At 51.0% G+C, this 16,384-nt stretch overlaps 1 protein-coding gene across 31 annotated transcripts in view; it reads left to right on the top strand.

Annotated features, from left to right (window-relative positions):
• Window positions 1–16,384, top strand: part of Slc39a11 (solute carrier family 39 (metal ion transporter), member 11) — a 405,350-nt gene that overhangs the window by 343,355 nt on the left and 45,611 nt on the right. For all 31 annotated transcript variants that reach the window (XM_030246280.1, XM_011249239.3, XM_011249237.3 and 28 more), the window contains one exon: window positions 892–961. In XM_030246280.1, the coding sequence (XP_030102140.1) occupies window positions 892–961 (70 nt within the window). The remainder of the gene's footprint in view (window positions 1–891; window positions 962–16,384) is intronic.

The following is a 16,384-nucleotide window of genomic DNA, read 5'->3' as shown; positions in this document are numbered from 1 at the left end:
TTCACCTCCTCCACTGGGGGCATGGTACAGAGGCAGTTACCATGGGTACCAGTTCTTGCTCTGGTCCAGGAGATACAGGTGCAATAACATCAGGGCAGCTTATCTCCTCAAGGTGTGACAGACAATGGTTAAAGGAAAGGTTCCAGCTTTCTCCTGGCTCCTTGCATGGATGCAGTTCAGAGGCTGGCATGGTGGCAGGAGCCTCAGGCATCTGAGAGACTTTGTCCTTAAAAAAAAAAAAAACGGAGAAGAGAAGAAGAGGAGGAAGGGGAGGAGGAAGGAGAAAAGAAGAAGAAGAAGAAGAAGAAGAAGAAGAAGAAGAAGAAGAAGAAGAAGAAGAAGAAGAAGAAGAAGAAGAAGAAGAAGAAGAAGAAGAAGAAGAGAAGAGGAGGAAGAAGAAGAAGAGAAGAGGAGGAAGAGGAAGAGGAGGAGGAGAAGAAGAAGAGGAGGAAGAGGAGGAGGAGGAGGAGGAGGAGGAGGAGGAGAAGAAGAAGAAGAAGAAGAAGAAGAAGAAGAAGAAGAAGAAGAAGAAGAAGAAGAAGAAGAAGAAGAAGAAGAAGAGAAGAGGAGGAAGAGGAAGAGGAGGAGGAAAAGAAGAAGAAGAGGAGGAGGAGGAGGAGGAGGAGGAGAAATAATGCCTCACAGATACACTCAGAGATTTATTTCCATGGGAATTCTAAATCATATCATGTTGGCCATTTATAGTCTCTCTCTCTCTCTCTCATACATCAAACAGGAGGCAGACAGTTGTTGAGGCTAGATTACAAATATCACCATTACATTGATTTTCTGTTACTTGCAGCCTAAAGCAGCCCTACCAGATACAAGGATGGCGATCTATGTTCCTCATTGTACATGATTCCTAATCTCTGTGTCTTGTGTCTATTTCAGAGGGTCTTGCTGTTGGCGTAGGATTTGGAGCAGTAGAAAAGACTGCATCTGCCACCTTCGAGAGTGCCAGGTAAGCCATCGCATAGGGCTTGGAACATGGGCCTCACACCCCTCAGGTCTCTGCACTTGGCACCTGGGCCAGCTGCTGGCACAGGGTTGCTAAGCACCCTCGGCCCCGTCTCGGCTAGAGTAACGAGGCCAGAGGAAGTTCATGTGTGAGTGAAGTACTCAGTCAGACAAGCAGGCTTGTGCCGACTTTCTCACAGGAGGCTCACTGGTAACCACTCTGTAAATGAAACCAAGATACAGTTGCATGCTGTACCTAAGGGCGTGAAATGGATAAAGACTGAGAAGGGTTAGCGCGGGTGGCGATCGATCCATGCTCTGAATGGCGCCTTCCTTCTGGAAGTCCTTTTCTCCCACCAGTGGAGTTTCCTGGTCTCTCCATTTTCAGACTGCCTTCCCAGGCTCCTTTGCCTGTTTCTCACACATTGGTTCAGTCTTCAACGTCAGCATCCAGAAGCCTGTCCCTGGAGCATCCTCTTTTCATGCCACGCACACTCCCTGGGCATCCTCCATCCCCGTGACCGGTTTTCCATCCACTTGCTAGTGATCTCCAGCTCCAGCTTCAGCCTGAGCCTGAGCTCCTTCCTACAGGGCCGCCTGCCTTCAGGTATCTCTGCACATGCGTCACTTAGGCTCTCCGTGCTCAGCATGCAAAGCTGAGCTTTACCATCATATCTGTCCTTGGGCTTTGTCCCTCTCTCAGGGTTACCTTCTACCCTCTCGCCATCCGCCAGCCAAGCTAAGCCCACTGTCACCGTTGCTGTCTGATTTTCCCTCTCCCTCTCTAGAGCATCAGGCCTTCTTCCTCTCACCTAATCCATTCACACGATGTCATCCAGACATCCTGTGATAAGCTCCACAAGGCCCATCCACACCCGCGTAGCCGTGACCTCTCAGGACCGAGCCTCTCATCCAAGGGCCACAATCTTGGCTGCCTCCAGGGGACCAGGGTTACAAGGACAAGTGGAAACAAGAGGCTGGGGATAGCTGGGGATGGTGAGCGTTGAGGGAGTTTAAGGTACTCGCTGTAGACACCGGGATTCAAGAGTGGTTGGAAACATAACTTAACGGCTGGAGAAGTAGCTCGGTCCCTGAAATGCCTCCTGTACAAGAATGAAGATCCGACTTCGAGCCCCAGAACCCGTAGAGCATAGAAGCTAGGCAATGTGATACATAGTGACAGTCCTGGTTCTGAGGAGGCAGAGACAGAGGATCCCTGGGGCAAGCCCTCCAGCCAGCCTCAGGCCAAGGAGACACCCTGTCTCAAAAACAAAATGGTGGACAGTGGCTGGGGAACAACTGCCTGAGGTTGTCTTCAGGTCTACACGTGCACAGGCGCACACACAATGCACACATACACACATGCACACATGCACACACGCACAGGCACGCATAATGCATATCTAAACACAAACACACACAGACACACACGCACAAGCACACACACATGCATGCACACACAATTCAAATCAGGTGGGTCATAGTACCTAGCACTGGGTTCAGATGGTCCAGCACAAAGCTTTTCTGCTCCCCATCCCACACAGTGTACCCTTCCTGCGAGGACCAGCCCTTGCCAGTGTCTACTGGCCAGGGATATCAGGAGGAATTCCCCTCGTTACCCCTTTACCATCTTTGCACAAGTCCTTTATACGCAACGGGAGGAACCGGGGCCACATCTGTCTTCGTATCTGTATCCCCAGATGCAGAGGAGCCCTGTGGGTTAAACGCCCTCACTATCTAACACTAAGTCTATGTATTAGGAAGTGTGTTTGTTCCCTGAAGCCCCAACCACGCAAGGGGCACTGGCAGTCTCTAGGTTGAAGTGTGTCCTGGTCTTAGCTCCTTCCTCTTGGACTAAGCCATTTTCACTTTCGCATCATGGTGAGAATGATGCCTTTTGCAAAAGTCAAATGAGACAGTGAATGAAAGAAGGGAGGGAGGGAGGAAGGAAGGAAGGAAGGAGGGAGGGAGGGAGGGGAGGGAGGGAGGGAGGGAGGGAGGGAGGGAGGGAGGGAGGGAGGGAGGGAGGGAGGGAGGGAGGGGGAAGAAGGAAGGAAGGGAGGGAGGGCCTTTAGAATGTAAGGGATATTACACACACACACACACACACACACACACACACCATACACACCCTACATATACACAAAGAAGCCAGGGCTAATGATGATGTCCCACAGACTGCCCTGCTCCCATATCCTGGGTGAGGGCAGGCTTGGTTCTCTACCCCCTGGGCAGAACCAAATTGGACTTGACTTCATCAGACCATGAGACCCTCCAGGGTCAAACAGTGTCCCTGGGTCTGAAGCCCTGGGGAGGTGACCTTATGAGAATTCAAAGGCCAGGCTCTCCCAGAGCATGGGAGACCACATGTGCCCCGTGAGGTCAGTGTGCCTGTAAATGACAGCCAAGCCCCAGGCACTGTCCTCATAGGCCAGGCTCTGTCGGGTGGCACCACGCCCCCATGACATCTTGATATCAACTCCAATATCCCTCTCATGGGAAAAAAGGTCATGGCCCATGAGTCAGTGAGAATCTGTCCCTTTGGCTGCCACAGTTGCAGGGAGGAGAGCCTGATGCTCTGCAGACGGGGCAGGAGATAGCTCTGATCTTTGAGATTGTGGAGGCCAAAGCAAGCCCATGGTCAGGCCTCCTTGTCTGTGCAGTGAGCTCGAGGGAGGTAACTTCTGGTTGTCTCGTCATATGGGGCCTTTTGAGGGTGGAGTCTAGGAAAGAGGGCTGCAGGAGCATCCTTATGCCATGAGACTCTCCAAGGCCCCACCTTGGATTACCACCCGCAACTTTCAAAGGGTACATTACAGTAGGTCCAACCCCCCACTTGTTAGTTCTCTCTTTGTAAGGAAAGGAGACTGGAGTCAACTGTAAGACAGTAAACACAATCCTGGTTCTTTAAAGAGCTGCTGGTGAAATCAAGATGTCCCCAGTGTTGGACAGGGCAGCAGGAGGTGGAGTGTGGTGGCTTTGAGTTACAACACTGAGGTGGGGACTCTGCGCCTGCTCCCTGTCTGTTCCCAGGCTCCTGAACTCACCCAGTGCTTCATCCAGGGTCTCCCGGAAGCTGTGGATACTGAGTCTGAGCTCTCTTGGTCTACATTCATTCACACATTCACTCATTCATTCATTCACTCACCCACCCATTCACTCATTTATTCACACATTCACTCACTCACTCACTCATTCATTCATTCATTCATTCACTCATTCATTCATTCACTGATTTACTCACTCATTCATTCACTATTCACTCACTCATTCACTCACTCACTCACTCACTCACTCACTCACTCACTCATTCATTCATTCACGTGTACCTCAGCAGGCACTAGCGCATTCCCCACACTGTTCCAGCTGCTGAAAAGAACACAGTTTGTATAAAATTTAAAAAAAAAAGCATGGAAGGTGCTCTGGTCTTTCCAATAACAGGGTAAACTCAGCTGGCGTGGATGTTCCTTCTCAAAGGAACCAAAGAACACCAACGATGTCCATGGACTAGTAAAGGGGACTCTAAAGCCAAAGTGGCCCCTGAGCCAAGGAGAGGACAGTGCATGCAAGCATGGCCTTCCCCATGGGGTTGGGAGCTAAGACAGTCCAGGTATACAGACCAGGACTTGGACCTGAGTATGTAAGGGGCTATAAAATGTTCCATGGCCCAGGAACTTGCGTGGGGAAGGTCCTCTTTCCAGGACCTCAGATGGAGTGGGGGCTATAAAGCAGAGTAGAATATCTATAAGTATCAAAACCTCAGGCCTGCACTGCTCAAGGCTGCAGAATACAAATCGTATACCCTATCTTATCCTGGAAGTCAGGAAGAAATAAGCCATAAATCCATGATGCCTCAAGGCAGACACTTTAAGTATAGATAAGAACTAAGTGAAGGGACTGGGCAGATAGCTTAGTGGTTACCAGCACACTTCCTGCTCGTCTAGGGGACCAGAGTTTAGTTCAGTTCCTAGCTCTTCTATCAGGTGGCCTGCCACTGCTCGTAACTCCAGCTCTACAGAACTCAGGGAGCTCTTCTGGCCTCTATAGGTACTCATCCACCCACCTACACACACACACACACACACACACACACACACACACACACACACACACACACACACACGTAATAGTAATAACAATAACAATAATGTAACTGTTTTTAAAACACTGAAACAAAAATTAATATAGACAAGGTCGGTTAAAAGAATAAATTAGCACCAAGCTTTGTATCATGTCTGCAAAACTACAGCTGTGAAAAAGACATCAAACTCTTATGACCAGCCACCTCCAAATTCTCTGTGTTTTTAGAATTAAAGACTATGGGAGACACAGTCCAGGTCAGGCCAGTGAGATTGCATATAACATCGGAATCCCAGAGACATCAGGGGAAATTGATAAACCTAAATCCGCCATGCCTTGTAGTTAACGGGATTGCCTCACTGAGAAAAACGTTCCCTTTTACTTAAACACTCAGAGCCGGGAGACTGGGGGCCGAGGAGATGGCTCGATACTGAAAGTGGGTGCCCTGTAAGCAGGACAACCTGAGTTCAGATCCCAGGAGCCCACATAAAAAGCAGGGCAGGGCGCAACATGCCGGTCATCCCAGGGCTGAGGGCTGGAGTCAGCCAGTGTAGCAGACAGTGAGAACTATAGGTTCAGTGAGAGACTCTGTCTTAAAAAAAAAAAAAAAAAAAAAAGAATAAGGTGGAGAGCAATTGAGGGTAGCACCTGAAGCCCACCTCGGTACCTCCATGCCTGCCGACACACAGAAGACCTGGCAGCTGGACAGGGAGCTTGCGGCATGGATCTGTCCGCTCTTGGAACTTCTCCACATAGCTAAAGATAATCTAAAGTAAATGGTCTGCCGTGGCAAAGATGAGGGTGCTCTTTAACATTTAGTGAAAACCAGGAATACAAGAAGCCAGGAGATTTGCAGCCAAACAAGAAGGTCTGAAGAAACCCAAACAGAGAAGTCTGAAAAGACCCAGTGCACAGGCTAATAAAAAACCAAGCAGACACCACAGCTTCAGCAGCCCTGAGGTGGGGGAGCCGCAGAAGGAACAGAGGTGCAGCTTAGGAAGAGGGGAGCGGACTCCAGGATAGTGTGATAGGCGCGCATGCGTTTGTATGCTCCTGGTGGCATGAGCTTCTCTGTGAGAGAAGCTGTCCCTCAGTCCTGCGGGGAGCGCCGAGTCTCCTTCTGAGGCTTGTCAAGAACACGGCGGAGAAGTGAACCGAACAAAGAGCAGACACTGTAGACTTTTATATCCTGGGTAAGCCCTTAAAAACAAACAAACAAAACAACAACAAAAGAACCCTGACTGTATTTTTGTGTGTTAGTGAAGGCATGTGCATGACAGAGCATGTCCCCGGAGGTTGGATAAGACATGCCTATTCACCCCAGGGAGGGAGCCCACAACAGACCCCAAAGTACAAATACTACCAAAGTCCAACTTGGTGAATCAGTGAGTTTTATTGGGGGTCACTTAGAGGAACGTGGGTAAGGGGTTACCTACAGGAGCAGAGATGACTTAATGACAGCTGCATCACCAGGTTCCACCCCAGCATGGGTGACAGCTCACAGAAGCTGGGAAACCTGGAGCTCACTGCACAGCCTGGAGCTGCAGGCAGTGCAACAGGTTGGAGAGTGTCTTTTCCAAGTGACTCTGGCCTAAACCTCTTCCAGGCAGCTTGGCCGGTTTCTGTTGCTTCCGGACAGCTGGTCTGGTCTCTGTCTTTTTACAGATCTTCTCCCCTCAGCTTCCATCTTTGCAGCTCCCAGAGAAGAGGAAGCTGAGCTTTTCTTACTTATGCTGTCAGGGAGGGGCCTAGTGAATCTGGTCAGTTTCAGGGACTTCCTGCAGCTATTTTGAGTTGTGTACCTTCCTGTTTCAGGTGCTTCCTTGCCAGGTAGGAATATTTCAGTCTCCAAGGAAACCGTTAAACAGCCCCACCTTTCCATTTTGAGACAGTCTTATTTGTCTTTGTCACTGCATACACTGGGCTAGCCTGCCCACACACTTCCAGGATTGTGCCATCTCCATCTCCCATCCCGCCAAAGTCATGCTGGGATTAGGAGTGTGCTACTATGTCTGGCTGTATGTGTGCTCTGAGGCCTCAAACCTCCATCTTCAATGATTGTCCCACCCGAGTGCCCCTCCCCCGCCCCAGCCCTCTTTCCAGCCCCGGAGCCATGTCCTTTTGAAGCACACATGCTTGATTGATGCCGTGCCACAGACTCATTATCGTCCAGGCCATTATCATCCAGGCCGCATGCTCAGACTTCAGCGTGATGCGGTCGATCATCATTAACAGAAGCAGCAGACAACATAATTTGTGAGTGGGCATTTAAGCCAGAAGCAGCATTAAAATCAGCATAATCTAGGCTACAGGGGAGCGATGGAAACCAGACCATCTAAGAAAACTCAGAACAGGGCGGACTTTTTACATTTGGCCTGTAAAGGTCAGCCAAGCATAAGGGCAGTCAGCCGGGGATGGCGGTGCTGATGGTGGTGCGGATGGCGGTACGGATGGCGGTGCTGAATACCCAGGAAGCCCCCAATGTGTTCTCAAGGCGGATGGACAGTGGCTATCAAGACAGACTCCCCTAGTGCTCAGGAGGGAAGCTGAAAGGGTTCCTGGGAGGCAGGTTGAAGAGAAAGCACATCCTCCACACAGTGGCCTGTCTCCACCCAGCCTGGTGCAGACTCAGGACAGGGCTCCAGAGGTGCTGGACAAAGCCACCTGGCTAAACTGGGATGGCTTGGGAAGGTGGGAAGGGGACGCTGGAGCCGTGGGACGGATTCCACCACAGAGCAAAGTGTTTGCTGACCTCGAGTACGAACTTCAGTAACCCTGAGGAGAGGAGGAAAGGACGGAGCCCTGCTGGAGAGAAGAAAAAGGAAATCTCAGAGAGATGAATGCAGACCACGAGTGTTCTTAGTTTAGGAGAACAGTTGAAGATCAGGTGGCAGGGAGCCACAGGTGATTCACGTGACAGTGATGGAAGAAAGAGGGAGGAGCTGCTATGAGTGTGTGTGTGTGTGTGTGTGTGTGTGTGTGTGTGTGTGTGTGTGTGTGAGAGAGAGAGAGAGAGAGACTATTCCGCACAGGCAGACAGCTACCCTACAACAGAGATTGCAAAAGGTCTGCCCCTCTCTGAGGATGCTGGCAGTTCCCAGCCACCCACTCCAGGAAGCAACTGATGTTCCACAGAGTTCTGTGTTGCGGATCCAGATGTGTTGCGGATCCAGATGCCAGATGCCACTGAAGATAGATTTGTTATGTGTGTGTGGGTGGGGTGCTGGGGGTGCAGGAGTCCTGGGGTCAATTTCGGGTTACCGGGCTTGACCTCAAGCACCTACTGAGCCACCTCACGTCCCTCAATCCAGCTTTTACTTGATTCTGGCTTCCAGTGCGCTCGCTATAGTCCGGGGGAATGTGAATATAGACACAGCTAACCAAGTCTGGCCCTGCACTAATTTCTATAAATGGAGGTTTTCTTGAGACACACGTTCGCCAATCTTTTCACATGCTGTCTCTGGCTCCTTGGCTACAATGACTGAGTGAAGAGTTGACGTAGACTTCTAAAGGCTGAAAATACTCTCTGACTTTTTACATAAAGTTCATGGACTTAGACATAGTGGACACAGCCCATAGCTTTTACCCAAGTTCACTGCTGAGCCCTCACTGTCTCTCCGTGACCTCATGGGTACTATTTGCAATGCATCTCAGAGGGAGGGAGTCTCACCTCTCTCCAGCAATGTTAACCACCACCACCAACAGAGAAGAGAGAGGTAAATATTATCAAAAAGGCACTCTCATTCCTCTCAGCAGTTCAGTTAAGACAAGAGACATAGGCAGAAAGCAGCCAGCCTAGAACTGGTGTGTCACTACTGCCACCAGGTGTCTACAGGCTGCTACTGCACCTCAGTGTCCTACTGGATCAGTGGCAGGGATCAAAAATCAGCGCCCAGGGGGCATGTGGTGGCATAGACCTATAATCCCATCCTTTGGGAAACTGAGGTAGGAGGATTTATATAAGTTCAAGATCAGGTGGGTCACATCACATGTAAATTATCAGATGAGCTAGGTACCTCGCCAAATTAGGTCTCAAAAGGGGGGAGGGAAGATTGGCCAAGGATACAGCTCAGTTGATAGACTGTGTGTCTAGCATGCACAGGGTCCCGGGATTAATCACCAGCATGGAGTAAAGCAGGCATGGTGGGCCGCATCTGTAAATCCCAGCACTTAAGAAGAGAGAAGGTGAATTTAGTGCTGTCCTCAGCTGTATAGTGAGTTTGAAGCTAGCCTAAGACACATGAGAGAGACACTGTCTTAAAAAAAAAAAAAAAACCAAACCCAAAACCTGTCCTCTGAGTAAGGAAGAGTCAGCCAGGCATGAGCAGTCTGTGGGCCAAGGGAAACACGTCTTAGCTTAGTGTTGCTTTCTGATCTGGTCCCTCCGTGGTTTCTTTTGGCTCCAACCACAAAGAAATGCCGAAGCCCGTATGTCCTTGGGGAGTCGGATGATTAAAGTGGTTTTCCTTTTCAGAAGTATCATTAAGAGGAGACCACACCTCTCAGCCCTCACTTCAAGGTACACATAACTCGAACCAGAAGGGAGAGCGAGTGAAGCAATCTTATGCTTAGACGTTGTGCTTTGCACCCCGTTTCCAGCTTTGGCGAGGGGGTGTTTATAGCCTGGACCGATGGCTCCGACCGGTGTCCGGCTGCAGGGCTGTGCAGAACGGGCAGTGCTGGCTGCAGATCGGACAACCCACAAACGGGCCTCCCCTGGTTCCCTGCACTTCGTGCTGCATGCCCCGGCCGGCTGCTGGTGCCCAGTGTTCAGACACTTAATCAAGGATGTCTGCTGGGTTAACCACCACTTTCAGACCAAGTCTGTGCCTGTTCCAAGTCTGCATCTGATAGCAGATCAAAGAGTAGAGACCATAAACGACATACATCTTTCGAGCTATAAAACACAGGCGTTGCTATATGACCAATCATGGGATGTGGGGGTCAGAACACACTCGTGGAGTAGCGATGGCTTTGTTTTCCTGTCTCACCGAGCTTCTGAGGAGCAGCCTGTGATAGCTGCTCCCAGCAAGAATCCACAGAGTGCGTGCTTGCCTCTATGGGCACCAAGTTCACCTGCCTTTTAGGGACATTCCAGGGAGACCCTCCCTGTCCCCGGGTTGTTGCTGTGGAGCTCCCCCTGCCCTCTGTCTTAGCCTCTCTGGAAACCTTCTCTAGGCTGAGGTATAGCTGGTGAGTTAGCAAGAGGGTGTGCAGGCAAAAGTGCGATGCCTTTTACCCTGCCGGCCCCTCTCCTCACCACAGCCCTTCACTCGACTCCCCTGCTGCAGGCCTTTATCTGCACCCAAAGATCTTGTCCTCCGTTTCACCTAAGCGAGCCAGCCTTTCTCCCATGTAGCTGTCCTCTAGGGAGATCTAGAGTGGTCCACCCACAATCCTCTTCCCACAGTTTTCCCTTCCAGGCCACTGGCATTGGAGAACGGCCCACAGCGCCACCATGTGGTAGTCTGGCTTCAAGACTCACTATGAGGCAATGGGGGAGAAAGGCTTCAAAAAGGCCAGTGAGGTGCGTCTCTGAGTTGCCTCACCTCGAGAGGCTTAAATAGAACTTCTCTAAATTGGTGTTGGGCTACATTTACTCTCTCCATAAAGCTAAAGTCTATCTGTCTATTAATCTTTTCTATCTTTATCTTCTATTTATCTCCTTCTGTAGGAGTTGGTAAACATTCCCTAGATGTTTTGCAAAAGTCGTGTTTATCTCCCCGCTATCTGGCTCTCAGCATTTCCCACCTCGTTTACCTCATCACAAAGTAGATTCATCATCCTTACTCCTTCTTTCCAAGAATTAAAATAGAGCATTTGGGTGATCCTCTGCAAAGAGACCAATAGAGCAGGAAGCTGTAACAATCAACGAGGTGTGGGGAGGCCAACCGCAGAGGCCCCTGTTTGCTATTGTGGGTTATTGTACGTCACGTTTAGTGTTGTAGTAACTTTAGTAAGATTCATTTATCTTATTTTGTCTGTATGAGCGTTTTGCCTGTTTGTGCACCATCCCCACAGAGGTCAGAAACAGAGTCATGGATGGCTGTGAACTGCTGTAAGGTTGCTGGGAATTGAACCGAGATCCTTTGTAAAAGAAGTCAGTGCTCTTAGCTGCTGAAGCCCTACCCCCAATATATTTTTCAAGAACTGGGTATGACCTGATGTCTTAGTTAGGGCTTTACTGCTGTGAACTGACAAGTCTTGTCAGTATGAGTATTTGGTCAGGGAAAGGGGCACCATGACCAAGTCAACTCTTATAAGGACAACATTTAATTGGGGCTGGCTTACAGGTTCAGAGATTCAGTCCATTATCATCAAGGCAGCAACATGGCAGTATCCAGGCAGGCACGGTGCAGGAGGAGCTGAGAGTTCTACATCTTCATCTGAAGGCTGCTAGCAGAATCCTGGCTTCCAGGCAGCTGGAAAGAGGGTCTTAAAGCTCACACCCACAGTGACACATCTACTCCAACAGGGCCACACCTTCTAATAGTGCACTCCCTGGGCTGAGAATATGCAAACATCTGACTTGTCCACAGTTAAGAGGGTTCTTTCTCACGGACCATCTCAGAAAATAAGGCATGAGGTTACTCACGCATCTTCATGGCATCCCTGTGATTCCCTAGGCTCCCTCTTTTTTGGGGGAGAACTGATTGGGCTGTAAGTGGTCTCCAGAGACAAGCTTGCTTCTGATGTCTTGCTCCGAAACCCACTAGCAACTTCAGAAGAGACAGCCCTGTGCCCAGAGAGTCTTTCTTTTGCTTCCCTTATTACCTGGACTAGATTCCAGACCCCTCTGATCTCACCTCACTGTCTCAAAACAAGGAGGCTACCGAGACCCCCACCCCCACCCTGTTTGCCCTAAGCAGCTAGCAGCCGCTTCTCCCTCCCCCCATCAGCAGCACAAGGGGCTCTTTATGCTCACCCCTTCTTCCTCCACTGTTGCTTCAGCCGCCCCCACCCATGTCCCTGGCGACAGGGGCCGGACATCTTGGCAGCAGGAGCCATAGATTCACAACATGGGCTCTGTTAGCCTGGAGCAGCCAGGGGAGGGGCAGGCCCACAGAGCCCTCTGGGAGCCAATGTGCTTTCTATGTGGCTTTCCCAGGCACTCAAAAGTGATACGGCTCCCTGTCTACTCCACGGCTCTATCCATCTTCCCCGGCAGCTGGTGTGCAGATACTTCAGGGAAGGAAGCTATTGTCTTCCAGGACAGACCACTGAAGCGGCCCTCCTGTAGGGAGGGTGGTCTGCATTCCCATAGATTCTGCGTGGCAAGCTGAGGTAGCTTTGGGACATCAGTGCCTGTGTAGTACTGAATAAGATCATGTGTCACCAGTCTGTTTCTAATGATTGCTTGGTGGGGGCTGCTGACCCAAGGCAGAGGTGTGGCCATTCTTTAGCAAGTAAGGGCATTTAAGTTCTGTCCACCAGATTCCCAAACTCACAAAGCTAACATTTCCTGAGCTCCTTCCACGTGGAGACCTTGTGTCTGGACACAGGACACCTTGTATCCCATCTTTGCCTTCCAGCCTTTTGTGTGAGAGAAGATGATATACTCACTTTGCAGATGTAAAATGTAGGTTGGACTGCTCAGGGCAGATGTAGGTTTTGACCCCAAACAGCCCAACTACGGAGCCTGTGCCTCTAACCACTACCCTTCTTTGCCTTTCAAGATAACACATCTGTTGTAACCTAAAGACTTAGAAAGAGTCCTCCAAAGTGGTAGGGAACTGGGGTCAGCTTCCGTGGGGGCAGTATGTCAACCCCCATCATGAGTACTTTGGATGTCCTCTGTTGAAATCCCGGCTCAACTGTCAAGAGCATCTTCTATCTCCCTGGGGAGGCCGGGAGACAACAATGTACAAAAATCACGTCAGTGAGAATCAGTCTACGCGGCCAGTCCTACAGGAAGCAGATGCTAATGTTGAGGAAGGCTTTGAGTGTGTCTATAGGTGCTTGCCGCTATGGTGAGAACCATAGCCCTTAATGGCTCCCCTGAGTGGTGGGTAAGGAAGAATATACAGAACAGAGGGAGGAAGAGGAGGTGAAAGGAGGAAGGGAAGGATAGAGAAAGGGAGGAAGGGAGTGGGAGCAAGGGAAGGGACACCCCAGAGAGGTGGGACCAAGATGATCTGGTGGCACCTAAGTCGTGAACTGCTTGCCTGGACCCACCTAGTGGGAGAGGTGGACAGATGGGCAAGGTCACTGAGAAAGACAGAGATACAGAGCAGGGGTCACTTGTCCTAGAAAGTTCCAGAATGGAGGTGATTGGGGGTGGGGGTGATGTCTTAACTGCCAGCGCTGCGGAGGTTCTTCCATGGCAGTGGGCCCTGCCTCATTCAGTTATTGGACTTATTGGACTAGAATGGGTCCCAAGTCCTCTATGACTGGGAATGCTTATGAGATAAGCGGGGTGGGGAGGATTGAGGAGGTTAGAGAGACACAATGGGGGTTTGTAGCGATACAGGCACACTGGGGGGAAGACACCCCTGTGACAGTGTGACAGAGTTTGAGCTGATACAGATACAAATAAAAGCCTTCCCGGAATGTTCAGGTGCCACCCGGAGCTGGAACAGGCAGGAAGGATCCTCCCTAGAGCTACCGAAGAGCCTGGCCCCGCTGACACCTTGACTATGGACTTTTGGCCACAGGAACCCTGAGAAGTCTCTGCTCCAATAGCCCCAAGGAACTCACGGGGAGAGTCTGCCCAGGCAGCAGCTCAGGCCTCCCTGACCTGGTCCTTGCTTAGCTTTCTAAACCACTTCCTACTACAGAGCCTGGAATTCACGTCGTAATCCATGTCCCATCCACGGCCACGCATCAGCTCCCCTTGACCTTTGGCAGTTTTGCTAGGAGGAGGAGGAGGAGGAGGAGGAGGAGAAGGAGGAGGAGGAGGAGGAGGAGGTGGAGGAGGAGGAGGAGGAAGAGGAGGAGGAGGAGGAGAAGGAGGAGGAGGAGGAGGAGGAAGAGGAGGTGGAGGAGGAAGAAGAGGAGGAGGAAGAGGAGGAGGAGGAAGAGGAGGAGGAGGAGGAGGAGAAGGAGGAGGAAGAGGAGGAGGAGGTTAAAATTTGGGAGGCCAGTCCTTCTCCTCCAGATCTCCCTCAGTTCAGTTTGAACCAGACGGCAGCAAAGCAGCCGGTGTTCTACCTCCTTCAGCAACCTTCAGAGTGGGGCCCATGGGAGAGTCAGGGCTGTCCCGTGTTGGAGCTATTAAATTGTCATAAGAAAGAGGCCTTTGTCGCAGGGACACAGCCCTCAGCCCAGTCACAGAGACAGATTGTGCCAGAAAACAAATAACAGAAGAAAGAAAAAAAAAAAAGTTCAACCACAGCATTCTTTGCAACTTCAGTCACTTGCCTCCTGTCTGTCCTTAAAGGACGAAGTTCCTTTCATCATCCTGATTCCTACCGAGAGGTTATTGGCTTTTAATTCCACCCAGAACCCAGAGCCCTGTGGAGACCCTTGCCCAGACCATCTGCACGGCCTGCTGCCTGCTTTGGCAGCCATGACCACGGGCCTGCGGGAGGGGAGACAGAGGTCCCTCAGGCCTGGACAGGCGCTCAGAAGAACCAAGGCTGCAGCTGGAGTTTTCAGTCAATAGGGGTCAGCAGGACTAAGTTCTGAACACCTCAACCCACAAACCTGTGTTCAAATCCCAACTAGTATCTGCAGCCCAGGTCTGGGGGGCAAAGGGCACTCTGGACCCACGTGACCAGGGAGCCCCTGACTCCACCCCCATCCAGCCCCAAATCTTCTCAGAATATTTCCCACAAAACCCTTAGCCCTGGTAGCCAGCCCGGGCCACACAGCTGTGCTTGGGACTTCCCAGTGGAGACTTTGCAGGCAGTTCTGGCAGCCGGGCTGCCTTAGCTGGATCTTGTTGTCCTCAAGGAGACTAAGAAGGCCTGGCCTCTGGGGAGTGAGGCCCACATCCTGCCTGTGAAGATGGGCGCACTCCTAAGAAGGCTTTGGGTTGTGGTGCTAGGCCGGCGCTCTGCCTAGCTCCGATGTCTCCTCAACCTCTTTGTGATAGGACTTCACTGTGCAGCCCTGCCTGGCTCCAAACCCGAGACACTCTTGTCTCTATCGCTCAAGAGTGCTGAAGTCACAGGCTTGTGCCAGCACACCGGCAAGGGTGATTTTAAGAAACAATACAACACCGTAACCCAACAAGATGTGGCCGTGAATATGGCTCAGTCGGTAGAGCCCTAATGCAGCCTGCTCCAAGCCTTGGGTTCGATTCCCAGCATGTCACCAACTGGTCATGGTGGCACATGCAAGGTCTTCCTGAACCTCAGATAAGCCTGAGGCCATGCTGGAATAAATGAGACCCCCGCCTGCCTACAGATAAATGAGGCTGTAAAGAAGGTATATCCATATTGGAAGAGACTACAGTGTGAATGTGGGGGAGGGGGAGGGGCTACCCTGTCCTTCTCCAAGTCCCCAAATCCAGGCTCTAGCCCTGACGTGGTGCATAGCACGTCAGGGTCGGGGGGAGGGGGGCGGCCTCAGCTGTTCCCATGAGCTCCTGGTATACCACATAGGGTGAGAGCCAGGTTTCCAGAAGGAAGGCAGGCAAAGAGGGGCTCACGGAGCCCAGCCTCTGCGCCCTCTGCCCTTCTGCAGGGGCGAGTTCTCCCAGATCTTCTGTATCTGAGCACACGGCCTCTGCAAAGCTCGGGAAGTCAGCTGAGGTGGATGGCTGGGGTGTGTCCAAAGGTCGGGAGTGCAGGATCCAGTGCGGAGCGACGTGCAAGTGCCCTGTTCCAACGGCAAGAAAATGACTTTTCTTCTTCCCTCTGTGGTAGTTCCCTCAGCTTGTGATGCTGTGCACGCGCGCCTGTGGTGTGCATGGTCACTTTAGCTTTTATTCATAGTAAAATATACCTGACAGGACACTCACTTCCACAGTCGTTTTATGTGAGCTACCACCACACGCTGGACGGCTGACATGACCACCCATTTTGAGAACTTGCTGTCTTGTCCAAGCTACACCCTGTGCCCATTTAACACCAGCTCCCCCCTCCTTCCCGGCACCCAAGCTTTCTGCCTTCTCTGTCTACCCAGTCGACTGCCTTAGAGATGCCTGTAAGAATTTGTCCCATTGCATCTGAACCCGTCACTTAGCATAATCTTCCTGAGACTCATTCATAAGGTAGCCCGTGCCGATCTCCTTTCTTTTCAAGGCTGAGTCGTGGTCACCCTCAGAAATGGACCTTATTTTGTTTCTACTTTGTATCTCTATTCACCTGTTAGGGGAAAAACTGGGTCATTTTATTCCCTCAGCCCTTGTGAGCTTTTTTTTTTTTCACACCATTGAAAGGGTGTGGGGTAAACACGTCTC

The sequence above is a fragment of the Mus musculus genome, chromosome 11 (genome assembly GCF_000001635.26).
Source record: "Mus musculus strain C57BL/6J chromosome 11, GRCm38.p6 C57BL/6J".
NCBI classification, from domain to species: Eukaryota; Metazoa; Chordata; class Mammalia; order Rodentia; family Muridae; genus Mus; species Mus musculus.
This window is presented reverse-complemented; position numbering and strand designations above follow the sequence as displayed.